At 45.0% G+C, this 17,323-nt stretch overlaps 1 protein-coding gene across 1 annotated transcript; it reads right to left on the bottom strand.

Annotated features, from left to right (window-relative positions):
* Positions 1 to 636: 636 nt before the first annotated feature.
* Positions 637 to 14,148, bottom strand: LOC146041501 (cell adhesion molecule CEACAM6-like). Its single transcript, XM_083161469.1, has 4 exons — positions 13,851 to 14,148; positions 12,268 to 12,567; positions 9,815 to 9,938; positions 637 to 823 (listed from the first exon to the last, which is right to left on the bottom strand). Coding segments are annotated over exons 1-4 (723 nt in total). The 3' UTR covers positions 637 to 822.
* Between the last annotated feature and the right edge of the window lie 3,175 nt (positions 14,149 to 17,323).

Raw genomic sequence — 17,323 nt, 5'->3', positions numbered from 1 at the left:
ATCATGCAGAGGTTCAAGACATCTGGTGATTATACTCTAAGGAGGTAATTCTGGTCTGTTTGCTCCCCTGCACGCTCACACAGGGGAGTGATGTTTTGTTTGTGCACATAGCATAAACATTTATGTGCATGTGCAGGCTCTTTGGGTGAATGGATGCGCATTATTTGCTGGCCCATTAGCACGGAGCAGTGTTTCATGGCGTCACCATGAAAATGCTGGGCATTTGGACATGATGTGGGGTGCCTGGTCTTTGCAAAATGACTGCAAATATACATCAGCCTCCACTGACTTATATTTGCATGGCCTGTACAAATCATTAGATGGTTTCTGTGATGATATACAGTAGTAGCAGGAATCTATGACCTGCAAACTTTCTTTGTTCTAGGGAATAGGATTGCCACCTGGCAACAGCTGGTGGGTTAGGTGGTCAAGCCTCCTGATGGCACAGGAAAGTGAAAGTGACTATTTTAATTTACCTTTCCCACAACTATAGGGAGCGGGTCCGGAGTGCCGTTTTTTCGGAAGCTTGCCGATGACAATCCCAAAATAGAACAATATGGAGAAAACACCTTTGTCCTTCTTGTAAGGAGTAATGACAGAGAACAGTTAGGTGCAACATGAAGATTTTTACTGAAATCTTAAACCATCTTAGTGAAACAAGAACTAGGAAGAACTGACTGGAACTGAGAGATTCTGTTTATAATGGATAAATCCGATAAGTGGGACCAACTGGTCAACTTGGAGGATTATGTACAAGCTGGATGAAGCTACTTGTTCTCCTTAGGGGGCTGTGCCTGTTGTTTCTTCTGGCCTTTTGGTGTGTCTGAAAGGACAAAGAAATTATTACAGGATTATAGTAGTGTAATTAGAGAAACCAAAGGACCAAGCAAGGTCTAGGGTTGATTAGTTGGGAGCTGTTGCTAGGTGTCAATCCTAATCCCTAGAACAAAGAAAGTTTGCAGGTCACAGATTCCTATGTTCTTCGGGAGGCTTGCCACCTAGCAACAGCTGGTGGGTAGACAACCACATACCTGGTGGTTGCTCTAATAAATTGGATCCTCTGAGGATCAGTAGGTCTCCAGTAATGTTTAACAAAGGTACGGCTGGATGACCAACTGGCAGCTTGCGTTATTGATTGCAGTGGTAAGCCCTCGGCTGCGGCTGAAGCGACAGCTGCACCCCTAATTGAATTAAACTTGAAGACAGAGGAATTTAGCCATTAGGAAATCTAATGCTAATTTGAGGGTATTGTAAGCAGAAGCATGTGACCTAGTAGCTACTCATGTACTGTACTCTTTAATAATAGCTTGTATCTGGTTCTTGTCTGGGTCACAGCGAGGCATTGATCAGTGCCACTGATGCAGATGATAGATTAGCATTGGCTAACAACTGAGTACTTTTGCCTTCCATATGGACCGTGGGAGTTTCTGGAGTAGGTCTGGGGTCCCTTGGAAGCAGTCCCTGGATATGCCCAGAAGAATCTTGGGCCCCTTGCACAATTGATTGACTAAGGGGAACCAAATCCTGAAGGGCCACACTAGGTAAACTAGGATTAAGTGAGATACTTTGTCCAACTTGATCTTGTGGAGTAGAGCTGGAGGGGGAAATGCATACTGGCAGGTAAGATCTGTCCATGGGAATGACACGGCTCCCTTCATCCATACACTTGAAACAATGGTTGGAACCTGTGCATTGGATCGAAAGAGGTCTAGACCTGGAATTCCAAAAGTTTTTGTAATGTTCTGAAAACCTTTTGTCTGAGGCTTACTCTCTAGAGTTAGGATAAAGAGTCTGCTAGTTCATTTAACTCCCCAGGTATAAAAAATGGCTGAGAGGAGAATTTTCCTCTGGGCAGCCTAATTCCGAATCTGTATTGCTTCTAGAAAGACACTAGAAAAAAGGGTGATCGATCACACTGGAAATTAAATTAGTAGATTCACATTACCTCCTTGACAAAATCGAAATTAATTGAATGTATACCGAGGTGTGCTACCGCAAGACAGTGGGAGAGTAAATCCAGGGAAACAACAGAAAGTCTCTTTTGCGGTGCACAAAAGGATATAAAATTTAACTTTTAATGTTTGGATCTAAAATTACTATATAAAAACAAACATACAGAGAGACTTCCGGTGGGCCTAGTGCAGCCGTGTTTTAGAAAGGCTCCCTGCAGCAGTGGATAAAATCTGCTACCATCGCCACTCAGCTGCACCTTGGCTACTTCTAAACTACCCCATGGGGAATCTGAAACTGCGCTGGTCATATTGATGCCCTTTTGGAGTCAGGGGGAGCAATTTTTCACCGGAGTCTGGCCTTTGATTGAAAGGCCTGCTTGCCTGCCTGCGTTTGGGCGTGAAAATCGGTGCCATACACTATGCGCTATATACTGGACAGAAAAGCATCCTGCTGCCTGCCAGCTATTATAAAAACCAACTACTTAATGGACATCACCTTTTGTCAATAAGATGCGGCCCGGTGGGAGTGACTGGGCTTCGGCATAGGACGAACTGCTGTGCCCTCAGCTGATCCAGCCTGGTGACGTGCCGCCCGCACACAATGGAGTGTGTGCAAATCCTTGGAGAGTACGCCTGCAGTGGACACCCCCCGGTAAGCTCATTCTGTCCCCCCCTGCCTCCCTTCCCTGCCAGCGTTACCCCGTTCCACCTTACTTTACTCCCACTTCCTGTAACCGCTGAAACAGGGGACCCGCGGCTGCCTGCTGGCCTGGAGAGACTTGCTTCTTGCGGCAGCTGGCGGCAGGGGGACGCAGGGAAGAGAGAGATCTTTGCCCATCCCGCTGGGTGACACAGTACCATGGAGGCGGGACTTGAGACGGGGAGCCACTGGAGCAGACTGCCTGTGCCTCGGCTGGGGGTAGGTGCCTCTGATGATTGAGGAAACACTGCCCATAGAAGACAGGGCAATTTGGGGTGAAGTGCTGGGGACCCACCAGGGCTGAGTTGCTTGTAAGCAGAGCCTTTTGGAAAGGCTGCATTTAATAGCACTGAACAGCAAACTTACAGGCCCCCTTTGGCTGTTGGAAAAGCTCGCTGTGGGAACATTATCTGGGACAACACCTGTGGGGTCTATGTTTGTCACCCTCTAAGTGCCGGGGGTTAAATTGGGGTCCCATTGGGATAAAATCTGTGCAGCATGATTGTGAACCCCTCCTAACCACTGACTCATTTATTGTGGGGTTGCAACTTAGTATACTGCTGCTGTGGACACTATATATAACCCTTCATGCGTTTGGGGTCTGGTTGGGGCATCATCTGAAAAGGTTACATATTGAGAAGCTATATAGCAAATTTGTGAATCCCCCATTGCTTTATGATCTTTGCCGGATTGAGCTGAATACTTAAAATAACTGTGTGACGATCCACTGTGCAGCACACTAGTGGACATCCCCTTCCTCCCTCTCTTTTGCCACTGGGGAACCCACGAGGAGACTGTTCATTAAATCACTCTCAATGAGGTTTAAATCTATTTCTTTTGGATACTGGTACTCTAGCCACAGAGACACTGTGATGAGGTCCCTGCTCAGGAGGGGATCATACAACAGCATCAAGAGAAGCTTGAAGACCTGGAGAGCAGGTCACGCAGAAATAACCTACGATTTATTGGAATCCCAGAATCTATCTCGGGCACATAGATTGGGAGGAACACGTGAAGGCGTATCTGCTCGCTCCCCGCCTGTGATTGCCCAATATCTAGATTATAGGACGAGGGAGAGTATATTGACTGCATACCGTAAAACCAGAGATTTCACGGTAGGGGAATATAGAATCTTGATATTCCAAGATTTCTCAGTAGCAGTTGCCCAAAAACGAAAATAATTCTCTGAAATATGTACTTACCTATACAGGCATAACATACGGTTTGCTCTTCTATACCCTGCAAAATTGAGGGTAATGGAAAATGGCACCTCTTTAATCTTCACTGACCCAGAAGAGGCGAAAACTCATTTTACAGTATGTCTGAAAGATCACCTAGGAGATCCCCTAATAGGTGAACCGCCTCCACACTACAGGCACTAATTGCAGTTTAACATTATACCACCGGGCGGGAATGTTATGGTCATTGACCACTTTATTGTTCTAAGTTTATTACTAATATTGTTGAAGATTTCTCTGTTAAAAGATGGTGCCCACAGTTCTTTTTTTGGTGTTAAGGAAAAAGTTTGAAAATGTTAATGTGAGACATTGTGAATCTATAATTTACTTTGCATTATGTGTATTCTTTGAGTTGTTGTCCATTTGTCAACTATTGATTTACTACCCATGCTCACTGACTTCTTTTGCCCTTTGTGAGAGACCACAGATACAGGAAATATTCCTTCTTCAGACACTTGCTTTTTGGAAAACTCTTGGCTCGTCTGATCCTGGTAGGGTGAGTAGTCATGTTGTCTTCTAATCCCCCCACTACACTTCCCCTAGGCCTTTGACTTTTATTTCCTGGAATGTTGGTGGACTAAATAGACCAATAAAGAGGAAAAGGATTTTAACACGTCTTAATCGATTTAACCAGGATATAATTTTCTTACAAGAAACTCAATGGCCTCTAGCGAACAAAATTCTTTAAAAGTCCCTTGGATAGGTCAATGTCTTTCTGCTTCCTTTCATAGAAAGTCAAGGGGTGTGGCGATACTGTTCCGTAGGGACCTCCCAGTGTCTGAGGTTCATTACATTATCCTTGACATTGAATTATATAACACTAAATATATCTTAGTCAATCTATATGCCCCTAATACTAACAGGCACACATATATTTAGGATTTTTAATATGTACTTCAAAGTAGAGCCAATTATTCTTTAATTTTGGGAGGTGATTTCAATATGGTGGAGGATCCTTCTATCGATAGATCCCATGTGTATCTAGAGCTTCTGATTTTGAAAGCCGTTTCCTATTGCCCTATGGTTGCTATTAACCACTCTTTTATGCATCCTACGGATAACATTTGGAGATTTCCTCCTATTTATCTTCCTCTGTAGACTTCAAGTTATACTTTGTATATTATTGGACTATTATGTCGATGAAAACATAGAATATTGGGATCGGCCAAAAATTTTCTGGGAGGCATCTAAAGCGGTAAAGCGAGGACATATTATTCTATATGTCTCAAAAAAGAAAAGGAGGCCAGGATTAAACATGACAATCTTAATGGTTTCAAGACTACTCTGCTAACCCTTCTGAACATACTTTGCAAACATATAAACAGGTTAGAAAATTGTTTGAGACGTATTTAGCCACCCAAGCAAAACGGTCATTGGACTATACCAAACACAGGTTCTACAGGTGGGGAGGCAAAGCTGGCAAATTGTTGGCGATGATAGCTAAGCCTTCCAGAAAATGTAATATCATGACTCTTCTGAAACATCCAACTTTGGATGGGGCTATAACCAAATCCTCTGAAATTGCTGCTCAATTTCAAACTTATTTTGAGAATCTCTTTGCTTCTTCAACTGTGGATTCTAAATTCAAAATACTGTATTTAATGAGGGAGCCATGCCCCTTCTCCGGATCAAAAATCAGCCCTATCCGGGAAAATCACAATAGAGGAAATCAATTTGGCCATCTCTAAATTTCCACATGACAAGTCTCCTGGACCAGATAGATTCTCTGGTGATTACCGAATGCTCCAGTCCCATCTTGCCCCAACTTTATTAGAACTATTTCAAAAAGTTTATGAGAATGGAATCCAATCCCCTCTTTTTAATGAGGCTTTTATCACACTCCTTCCTAAACCTGACAGGGATCCTTGCCTTTGTCCTTGTACAGGCCCATCAGCCCATTAAACGCTGATTACAAACTATTAACAAAAATAGTGGCCCTGCGGCTCCAATCCAATTCACAATTGGGGTTTGTGCAGGGAAGACACTCTGTTAAAGCGTTATGGGCCGCGTTAGCAGCAGTTATCTTCTCTCATAATTCCCCTCATTCTCAAAACATGCTGCTAAGCTTAGATGCAAATAAGGCATTTTAAATGATCCCATTTATTCTCTGTATTAGAAAATATGGAATTTGATTCGGATTTTATTGCTTTCATTCGCAATATTTATCATAATCCATCCTCATCATTATTGATTAATGGGTCAAGGGGACAGCGTTTTTACTTAGAAAAGGGAACTTGACAGGGATGCCCTCTATCATCACTCTTGTTCAATATCGCATTGGACCCGATATTACGTACTTTACATAATTGGCCAGAATTTAAAGGTATTAAAGTAGGCACTCAGGAATTGAAATTATCGACCTTTCCCGACCTATGTTCTTCTTTATATGACTGATCCTGAACGTACATTACCACTAATTTTGGATAAGATAACCTCCTTCGAATCCATAACAGGCTGAAGCATAAACATGGATAAATCAAAAGCCATGCTTCTTTATGGTTCTACCACCTCCCCTCAATGGGCATCCCAATATAAGTTGAAATGGCAGACCTCGCATATCTCATACCTAGGAATCGTAATAACCCGCAATCCCGCTACTTTATATATTCTCAATATAATTAGAGCTATTGTTTCTTTGACTAATGATGTTATCCGTTGGGAGCCTCTTCCGTTATCTTATTCAGGGACAGCTAATCTGCTGAAAGTGGTGGCAATCCCAAGACTATTATACCCCTTACAAATACTCCCTGTTTTAGTAACTAAAAAAGACACCCAACAAATCACAAAGCTTTCCCGTAAATTTATTTGGAGAGGGGGACGTGGTTAAATTGCAATGAGGAAACTTATGTAGCCGATATTTAATGGCGGCATCAACTTTCCGGATGTAGTTACTTACAACCATGCTGCTCTCTTTAGACATTTGCGTGATTGGCTACACGCCAGTTCGGTCTATACCAATACTTTAGTAGACCAGGGTTTTTTGGGCAATATCAGTCTAATTGTTTTTTTGCACCAACATGACCAGGAAATGCCAGAAAATTCAAAACTTAATCCTCTTTTATGGTCAACTAGAAATATGTGGCATATGTTACTACATTCAACTGGTCTAATACAATACCACTCCTTATATTTACCTCTTCTTCAAAATCCGGCTTTTCTCAACGGCATGGCTGCTCATCCCTTCTCAGCTTGGAATTCAGCGGGAGTTACCTCTATTAGTTCACTAGTTATGAAAGAGGAAATGCATCTTCTACGCTTTTCTGAATTATCTGCACAATACTCTATGATTATCCCATATCCCTTAGCATTTATACCAGCTAGTTTTTATGTTTTTCATGTGCTCTCTCATTTTTCAGACATGGACTGGAATAACACGCTAGACACCATGCTCTCTTACCCAGTTCCAACCTCTAGGGCTATACAGTATCTATACATTACACCTTTTTGAGGCAAATCCTCGATTATACTACAATTAAAGAAGGAATAAATACATGGTTAGACCACTTCCCCTCATTGACTGTTCCACAATTACAAAAGGGCCTCTTATATTCCCGACAAACACTCAAGGCTAGTATGTACACGGAACTCTTTCTCAATGTTTACCATAACTCATACTTGTCTCCCATCAGACGTTTTCATTTGGGAACCTCTGATGCCCATACCTGCCCAAAATGTCGTCTTGACAATGCAGATACCTACCATTGCCTATGGGCTTGTCCAATCATCCTTTTGGCTCCTTGTAAAACATTTTGAGGAAGCCAAACTAATTACATTTGTCCCCTTTACCCGGAATGGGAAATATTGGGCATCTTTGATCCCGATCTACGCATGACAAGAGAAAGTAAAAAACTAATACTAGCTTTGAGTGCAGGGGGCAGGAAAACCATCCTTCACGGCTGAATTGACCCTACCCTCCCACAATTTCCCTTATTCCTAACTAAATTTAATTTCCTATTTAGGATGGACTGAGTGGAAGCAATTATTGATAGGGGTAAAAGTGCGAGTGTGGAAAAAAAAATTCTACTATGGGATTCATATATACCAACCCTTCCACTTAACACAAGACAGATGATACATGAAAGCCTAAAATCTACTACATGGTATCTCACTAGGGCAGCTGCTCAGGATCCACGTGTGCCTTTGGACGGAGAATTTTTTTTTCTTTAAAGTGACAACTAATCTTTATTTGCTGTTAATATCACGATTTGAATGATGATTGGACTCAACGCAAGGATTGACTATATATTACAGATGTATGCTACTGAAAATTCTGTATACTGTACATTTTCAAATATGTCTGTTATCATGTCTACAGTGTCTCCATAAAAAAAAAAAATGATAACAAAAAAACAAACATGCAATGTAAAAAGACTAGTGCCATTTTCTAAAAAGGAAATACCATTCCTGACCGGAGGTGAACACGTATGGTCTTATCATAATCAATGTTTACAAGAATGTGTAGTGCGTGCCAGTTGTTATAAATAATGAATGTTTATACACTCATAACCCTCATCAAATGTGAGTAATGGAATATCCAATAAGTGGTTGGCAGTTGATACCAGTCCCTGAGTTTGCCACACCATTCAAAAGGATACAGTGTTAGGAGACAGGGCAGCGTCCAGGCCGCACCTGTCACGTCTTACATAAGTGTAATGTAGGCAGATATACCGTGCTCAATGTGCCGTTAGATCCTGGGAGGACAATACGTCCTAAATCCCAGTGTAATTCATGGGCTAAATAGTTCACTATCAGATGCCTAATTAGTGTGCTGAGTGAGGTCAGATCAACCTCCCCGTATGTCCCTATGCGCACTGCTGCCTGTGACAGCGTATGCCGTCACTGGGTAGTGACCTGCAAACCTCTGTGGCTTGCAGTTACAGATGGACGCACCACTCTTACACATTCAAAATACAATAAATATTAACCCAGCATTCCCCCTGCTCACGTGAAATGCCTGGAGCCCCTCTCTTTCATTGCCGGCGCTCACCATAACCTCACCGCTGGCGAGCGCTGGCGGAGAGGTACTCCATTAGACTGGGAAGCGCGAGCATCTCACATGCACGCGTGTCCCAGTCAGTTGGTGGCTGGGCGTCAGGACCCTGCCCGTCCCTGCTTCAGGGAGACAGGCAGGGTTAGGGGGGGGGGGGGTGTGCGGGGAGGTAATAGCAAGTGTTGGGGACCGGAGGCAATGCGTCGAGGACCCGGGGGAAGCTCCATCGGAAGGGGGCGCACGAGCAGCTCGTGCGCACACGCCCCCTTCCGACGGCTGGTGGCGGCTGGCGAGGGAATCACCAGCCCCTGAAAGGATGAGCCGTGCTCCATCTGTAGGTCGAGGAGAAGATTTGTAATGAGATTCCATTGTGAGAGGAGAGTCTCTCTGTCTGGGTGAACTATTAGTAGATCATAGGGATATATGAGGCAAATAATCCCTTTCTGATGAAGGTGAGTCACTACCACTTTCATCAGGCGAGTAAACATGTATGGTGCGTTCAAAGGTCCGAAGACCATCACCCTCCATTGGTAAACTGTGTCCTTCCAGAAGAATCTTTTGAATCTTCTGTGATTTTTGTAGATTTTTGTATTTAATGAAAGGCCTCTTTTTATGAACAGGTTTAGGGCTTTTACATTCAAAACGGGCCTGTAAGAGCCATATAGTTTCTGTACTGGGAAAAGATGACTGGTCCAACCTTTCTTGGTTTTGTCTGCTGATTATATTCTGCCCTGAGATAGTGCTGGGGACAACACTTCATCTAGCAGAGGGCTGCAATTTTTTGTACATATAAATGTTTGACGTGGAAAATGGATAAGAGATAGGGATATATCTTTCTCTAAAATTTTTAAAGTCCACCTGTCTGTGGTGATCTGTCTCCAAACTGCTATAGCTTGAAAGAGGCCAAGGTGGTGATTATGTATAAGGGACTTACCATAGCCTGTGTTTCTCATTGAGGGATTCCTGTTTAAGGACAGTCCGCCTCTTGTGAGCCTTCTCTTGTAGGAGTCTCCTCTTGATCCTCTGGTGGCGCCACTGTGGTCTCAGAATTGGGGACCCTTGAGATGCGAGAAGGATGTATGGGCCTTATAGCATATCTTAACCTTGTTGATTAATTCAGGGCCAAATATCTACTAGGACATATACCTCTATGGGTTTAGGAGCGAGGTTAGGTAAACCTGCTCTTGCGAGCCAGCATACGCTGCGATTATTTGATATAAAATCAAAAGATTGGCCAATCATTAAAGTGGCTCTAATAGTCTTTAAGAAAGCGTTCTTAGATGGTATTAAGGAATCTAAGGAACCACCATACGCCCCCCTCTTTTTCAGCTTTATCCAGGACAAAAAGGAGGGGACCAGCTGCATCTGATACCTTCAGCTGTATTTTCCTCAGAAGCTTATAAGCAGGGCCACCGATAGGGGGGTGCAGTGGGTACCGCTGTCCCGGGTCCCAGCCTCTGGAAGGGCCCGGGCAGCTCATTTTTTCCCACCACAGAAACCCCCCCCAACTGTCTCCACTGTGCTGCCTGTGCTGTGTTCGGCACACTGAATGAAGCACAGGCTTCTTCAATACAGGTCGCCGGCTGCCAATTAAAACGCTACATCAGAGCTTGTGTACCATTAGCCAATCAGAGCGGCTGCCGGTACACAAGCTCTAATTGGCTCACCAGCCGGTGCTGCATTTTAATCGGCCGCACTCATCAGGCATTAAAGAAGCCTGTGCTTCAGGACCTGCTGTGTTCAGCAGGAGGGAATAAAGGAGCAGAAGTTGGGCTGTAAGTGAAGGGAGGGAGGTGAGATGAGGTGGTGGGGGTGGGGGAAGATATGGTGGGGCCCAGAGGGGCACTGGCTGGAAATCATTCCCTGGCCCCAAAATTCCTAGTGGCAGTCCAACTTATCAGTGGCATCACTTTGGGTTCTTTCCCCAACTAGTGAGCTAAGTGCTGGGACAAATTCTGGAGCAAAGAGAGCTGGTATAGCAGGTATACCAGTATGGTTTCTTAAAACCATCTTGTCCTCTTTGTCCATCTTGTCCTCTTTGTCCATCTTGTCCTCTTGTGAGCAACTTGGTCGGAACGTTTGTTTTTTGTGGTATGTTTCCTCACTTTGTTCTGAGGAAAGTTTGAGTGAGACAAGATGGCTGCCTCTCAGACTGTGAGCTGACCCTGCTCTCCTCAGAGCAGATAGAGACTAAGCTCTTTTTTGCATTTTATAATTAATTCCTCTGAGGAGGAACTGTCCTAAAAGTCCTATATAGAAACAGACACACAGTCCTCCATCCTGTCCAGGGCTGCCATTAGATATTGTAGGGCCCGGGACTGACAAAATCCCGCCCCTCTGCCCCTACCAAGCCCCTCCCCTGCTGTGTATTAAAATGATACCTGCGATGGTGGCAGCAGCTTCTCAGGCTTGTCCTCCTCCAGCATCTGGCATGCTGAGCGCCCACACTGTAAGCCATGTCTAGGTGTGGCGAGCTGCAAAGGACCTGCGGCTGCCGCTGTGTAGTGGGAGAGGGTGTCTGCAGTGAATGCGTGAAGGTGTCTGCAGTGAATGGGTGAAGGTGTCTGCAGTGAATGGGGGTACTGGCGGGCTGCTGCCCGGGCCCTACCCTCTGTCAGAGCGGCCAGGCCTTGTCAGTTGTACCCATAGCACCCCCCTATCGGCGGTCCTGATCCTGTCAGCGCTAAAGAAAAAACTGAGCTAGGGGGAGGGATCTGGCGCTCAAGGGAAGGTGCGTGCACGGGTGACCGGCATGCATGTGCTCGGTGCAAGATAGACAGTAAAAAGGTACACACCAAAAGATCGACATACAATAGGTCGATGTTGACAAAAGGTCGGCATGCAATCGGTCTAAAGGGTCAAAAGGTCAACGCAAGCAAAAGACGACCATAAAAAAGTAAACACGCGAAAAGGTCGACATAAGTTTCACATGCGAATTCGCATGCTAGCTCGATGGTTGTGAAGTGCGTATGCGCATTTCTGTGCATGTGCACATGCTGGGTGCCTGTGGCCACGACGGACAGGGTGTCCACTTGGCGCACAGACCCAACACTGCAGATGAGGGGCATGGGTGGTGGCGGGTAGTCGCGCACATGGGAACGCTCCGCGGATGTCAGCTGCCCGCCTTGAAGTTGAAGCTTCTGCTCACTGTTCCTAATACCCCAAATATCAATAAGCCATTGATAGACTAGACCAGAGGTGGGCAATGAGCGGCCCTTCAGCTGTTGATGTACTACACATCCCAGTATGCCTTGCCTTAGTTTTGCTATTTAGCCATGCTGAAACTGATGCAAGGTATGCTGGGATGTGTAGTTCATTAATAGCTGGAGGGACGCTTATTGCCCACCACTGGACTAGACGCACCTTGCAGCATGCAGCAATACTCACAAGCCAGGTCCAATGTCACTGCAGGACTGGTCTCATTGTTTGACAAGTTAGATCCTGTACAAGTGAATTGTCCACTGTCCTTCCTGGAGACAGGGCTGATGGTGAGATTGGAGTTAGGGGGAGAGCCGCTCTGTGTAATGGTATATGATGGATGCTGGGACCCATCCAATAGTTCTCCATTCAGTCGCCAGGAGAACGTGACAGCTGAGCCTTGGGCGGAGCAATGCAGAGACACAGAATCCTCTCCCTCCCAGAGCAGGTCTGATGTGTTACTGCGCAGCGTCACCGCGGAGACCGCAGCTGCAATCCAGAGACAGAATAAGGTGGCAGAACAAAGTAGGAAACTAATAGGTAAATAATTTATACATAATATGTACTTTATTCAGTACATGAGTGTAGTATAATGTATCATGTACTTCATAGGAGACAAACCCCATGTTCAGCTGTCCAATCAGAGTGCAGCTGCTCTGGTTAGAATGACTGGCTGTAATTAAGTCATTTGCGTTGTGACTTCTCTACGGAGCCGTCCAATCAGAGTGCAGCTGCTCTGGTTAGAATGGCTGGCTGTATTTGCATTGTGACTTCTCTACGGAGCCGTCCAATCAGAGTGCAGCTGCTCTGGTTAGAATGACTGGCTGTAATTAAGTAATTTGCGTTGTGACTTCTCTACGTTGCTGTCCGCTGCTTTCAGCATTAATATGTGTCTTTTATACCCCTTTTCACATCACGAATGTCAGGTCTCATCCAGGATTTGGACACGGGTCCCCGTTAGCGACTTGGCTTACAACATGGGACGGAGCGGCAACGTGTCATCGGGGGGGATGGGGGAAGAGGCAGCACTTGGAGCAGACACTGCCTACTCCCTAAAGTGTGAACGGGACCCAGATCCCCCGACTCGGGTTACCTCATCACACTGCACAGCAACCCAGGTCCGACCCAGGTTTAACCCTTCTTTTATCCCGGGTTAGAATGCCGGTTACTGGACCCAGCTATTATGAGAAGGCCCATTCACACCGCAATAGGTTCAACTCAGCAACAACCCGGGTTGGACCTGGGTTATTTGTAGGATGTAAAAGGGGTATTTCTGAAACCCTTTGTGTTTCTTTTGATTTGGGGGCTCAGTTCCTATGCGCATGGGACCGTGCATTAGATCAGATCTAAAACACATGTGATTTTGCCTGATTTCACCCGATTTCTCTGCCCAATGTATCAGAATCAGGTGAAATCGGCCCAAATCGCATAAGTCTATGGTCATCTTAAGTGTGAGAGATGCATCTCACTCAGTGTATGCACTTACCCTTGTGCAGCACTGATATACATCTGTATCCAAATTAATATACAGTATGCAGTAATTGTACTTAATTCCAGTTCTGCATCAGGGTGGAAGTGTATTATTGGTATACCGGCATTGGTTATTCTGTGGCGGGAAGGGGATTTATGATATAATTCTTGCATCATTGTATAGAGTAGTTTGTGCATAGATGCAGTTACCTAACAGCAAACACTGTAGCCACAAAGCAGAGAGACATCGTAAAGTAATGTCCTCTATTTACTAACATTCTCCATTTCCATGTATCACTCACCGGCCAGGCTGAGCTGCACGCCATTGCTGGTAACGCTGTTTGCAGGGTTTGTAGCTGTGCAGGTGAAGTTTCCATTATCATTGGCTGAGACAGGGCTGATAATGAGGGTGGAGTTATCCTGGATGAGAAGGTATCGGGGGTCCTGAGGCAGTGCTGCCCCCTGTAGGCTCCAGGAGAAGCTGACGTTTGTACCGGCACTAGAACAGTGCAGCAAAGTTGAATTAATTCCTGGCCAGACCAGCGAGTCTGATGCGTTACTGGTCAGGATCACCCCGGAGACCGGCACTGGTGATGACATCACAAAGGTCACATTGCACAAAGAATAACACATTGAACCTAATTCAGACCTGATTGCTATCTGAATATTTGCAGATGTCCGCCTTTCATATAGAAAGAAAACTCACCCTGTGCAATTCTGCGAGTGGATTGCAATAATTTAGCAATGCGCTATCTTGTCACACATCCCCATGCAATTCTCTCACCATCTAATGATTTTCCCAGTCTGCACCATTCCCAGTAACTCCTACCCTTACACAACTCTGCGACAGAGACCGGCTGATCCAGCCCGGCGCTGATGTCACACACCCTCTCTTAAAAAGCTTGACACTCCCAGAAAATGGCTGGTGTCCACCACAAATGGCGGCTTCCTGTCCATCAAATTGCTAAGGGATCGCAATGAGATATTTTCAATATTTCTGGCGCTGTTTTTGGTCGCACATGCGTACAACAATCTGTACGCATGTGCAGTCGTTCCATAATTGATAGGATTGCGAATTTGCACAAAAGCAATCAGGTCTGAATAACCCCCACTCTACCTAGAATTGTTATGTAACCATACCTCCCAACATGACCCATTCCAGGACAGACAAAATGCTTTGTTGCTGGACTTTGCCAGTGGAGGCTCCAGAAGCTGCAGTTCAAATAGAGAAGTCAAACCTACCGACACCTCTAACACTGACAGCCATCGGCTAGGACTCAGTGGCAGTTGGTGTGGCTCCCCTATGGGAATTCTAGCCTGCGCTTAACGGAAATCTCTGCTGCAGTCCTCTAATCCCACCTCACGGTCCCAGTCATGGCTTCAGAATAAAGGATTCTACAGGTAAGACATAAATCCCCTTATTATGTTCCTCATTCATCAGACTCTTACCTATTACATACATATACACAGAGTTACTGCTCCTGGTGCTGGCCGGGTTCTGGATGGTGCAGGTGTAGGTACCAGTGTCCCCCCCTGTGATTGGCTGGAAGTCCAGGAATGACCCCCTGCAGGTCACATGGGGCTTAGAGCAGACGTCCTCTTTGTCGCTATGAAAAGTGTAGCTGGTTACATCCTGTCTGCCAGAGTCACAGCGGAGGGTCAAATCCCTGCCGGCGATACAACCATCTGGTGCATTGACCCCGAGAACTGGTGGATCAGTGAGGGCAGCTGGAACACACAAGAACATCAGTGGTGGTTGCTGAAGCCTCTGATCTGTTCTTCTGGGGTACAAGAAAACCTGGTTCTCCCATCGGACATTACATTGGTTCTCCCATCGGACAATGATATCAGACAAAATGTTATGCTAATTAATTCTGATTTAATTTCTACAAAAAACATTAAAATATAGCAATGAATGAGATTCTCAAGGGAAAGGGCAGTAGGTGGTGTTTAATTGGTGAGTTCAGACATCCATCGCAAAGTACCGATTACTGGAACTTTGCGCATATGCAAGATCCATTCTGTGCTTGGGGTGTCCTTGGCCGAATCCTCAGGAATCTTTGCCTGGATCTGTGGTACTGATCACGCTTCTGCAAGCACACGCAACTCAAGGGTATAGAATTGCTAAAATTATCAAAAATAACAGTATTTAAGAAAAGGGAGTGTAATAAAAGCATAGAATTATTGATGCGTTGATTTCTGTTTTAACAAAGTCTAATAAGGCAATGGTATTAGGAAGCACAACTGCAGGAAATCTTATTCACAATGAGTAAAACCTACCATATATAAAGTTGGCTACACCCTAGAAATACAAGGAATTACATATGTACTCGTCACTCAAAGGGGTGTGGATCAGTTGGTCACCAGCAAGTTGTTAGACAGTTATTAGGTCGACATTCATTTAGGTCGACATGTGTCTAGGTCAACATGCAGGAAGGTTGATATGAGTCTAGGTCAACGTGGGTTAGGTCAACAGTCAAAAGGTCGACATGGGGTTTTTCACTGTTTTTTTTATCTGAATGTCAACACAGTCAACATGGACACAGGTTAAAGTGCACCGCGTCCCCTCGCATGGTTCACTGCGCTCGCCATGCTTCGGGCTCGGTGCCTCACTACGCTCGGCACACTATTTTATTCTCCCACCATGCCCTAGTGGATGGTAGGGCATGAAATACCGCCTGACGGCACGTCTGCTCAAAAAACAGGGGAAATCTCGCAAGAGGTCGGTAGCTCTCGCGAGAGTTCCCCTGTACTTGACTCCCTCCGCAGCCGCCGGGCGGGTAGGCGGGAAGGACAGACCGGCTGCGGGGGCCATATACGGTTCCCCACCGCTGCCCTGGAGGAACAATCAGTTCATGGAATGATTTCTCTATCCTCTATGTGGCCCATTATAGAACCATATTCTCATTATTTTTATATCATGTATGAATAAATTAGATTACCAATATTCCATTGATTCAGTCGATTTTAAAATTATTATTAGCACTACTCTTCAGCGTTTGGTTGCAGCTCAGAAATCAACTGAAGCTAAGCTGATGAGTTGAACCAGTGAGCTGCCTTTAGAAATGGTTTCTGTAGACAGGTGAAATGCTCCTGAAGGTTACCTAGCTGCCCAGGTGATAGGCTGGGGTCCAAGATTACGATATGTTATCTAAATTGTTATTTTAATTGTGAAAGAGAACGCTGTAACCTGCTCCTGCTGGAAACTCTGTGCCTGCCCAAACAACCGCTGGAAAAATAAAAGTTTTGTTTTCAACCTTTTATCCTTGCTATCTAAACCTTGTCACATTTGACACCCAAACAGGGACACATGTGCTGGAGATACTACAGGGCAAAGGGTTATGGTATAGATGAAAGACAACTTCTAGGTTGACAATCACTAGGTCGACCACTTATGTAGGCACCTAAGAATGATAGACATACTGTAGGTTGACATTGACAGTAGGTTGGCACAAGCTTTAGGTGGACGTGGACCTAATGAGCTAGACATTGTCTATCATCTATACCATAAACGCTAAGCCTCCTAAGGTTCAATTGTGAAGGCTATCTCGACTGTAACATGAGGAATAATGGGGCAGATGTATTAAGCCTTAACAAGAGATAAATGCAAGTGTGATAAGGAGAGATAAACATCCAGCCAATCACCTGCTAACGGCCATGTTACAGGCTGTGTTTTAAAAAAGTCAGTAAGGAGCTGATTGGCTGGTCGATTATCTCTCCTTATCACCCTTGCATTTTTTATTGTTAATACATCTTCCCCAATGAACCTATAGTC

Source organism: Crinia signifera, chromosome 19 (genome assembly GCF_055691185.1).
Source record: "Crinia signifera chromosome 19, ASM5569118v1, whole genome shotgun sequence".
Lineage (NCBI taxonomy): Eukaryota > Metazoa > Chordata > Amphibia > Anura > Myobatrachidae > Crinia > Crinia signifera.
This window is presented reverse-complemented; position numbering and strand designations above follow the sequence as displayed.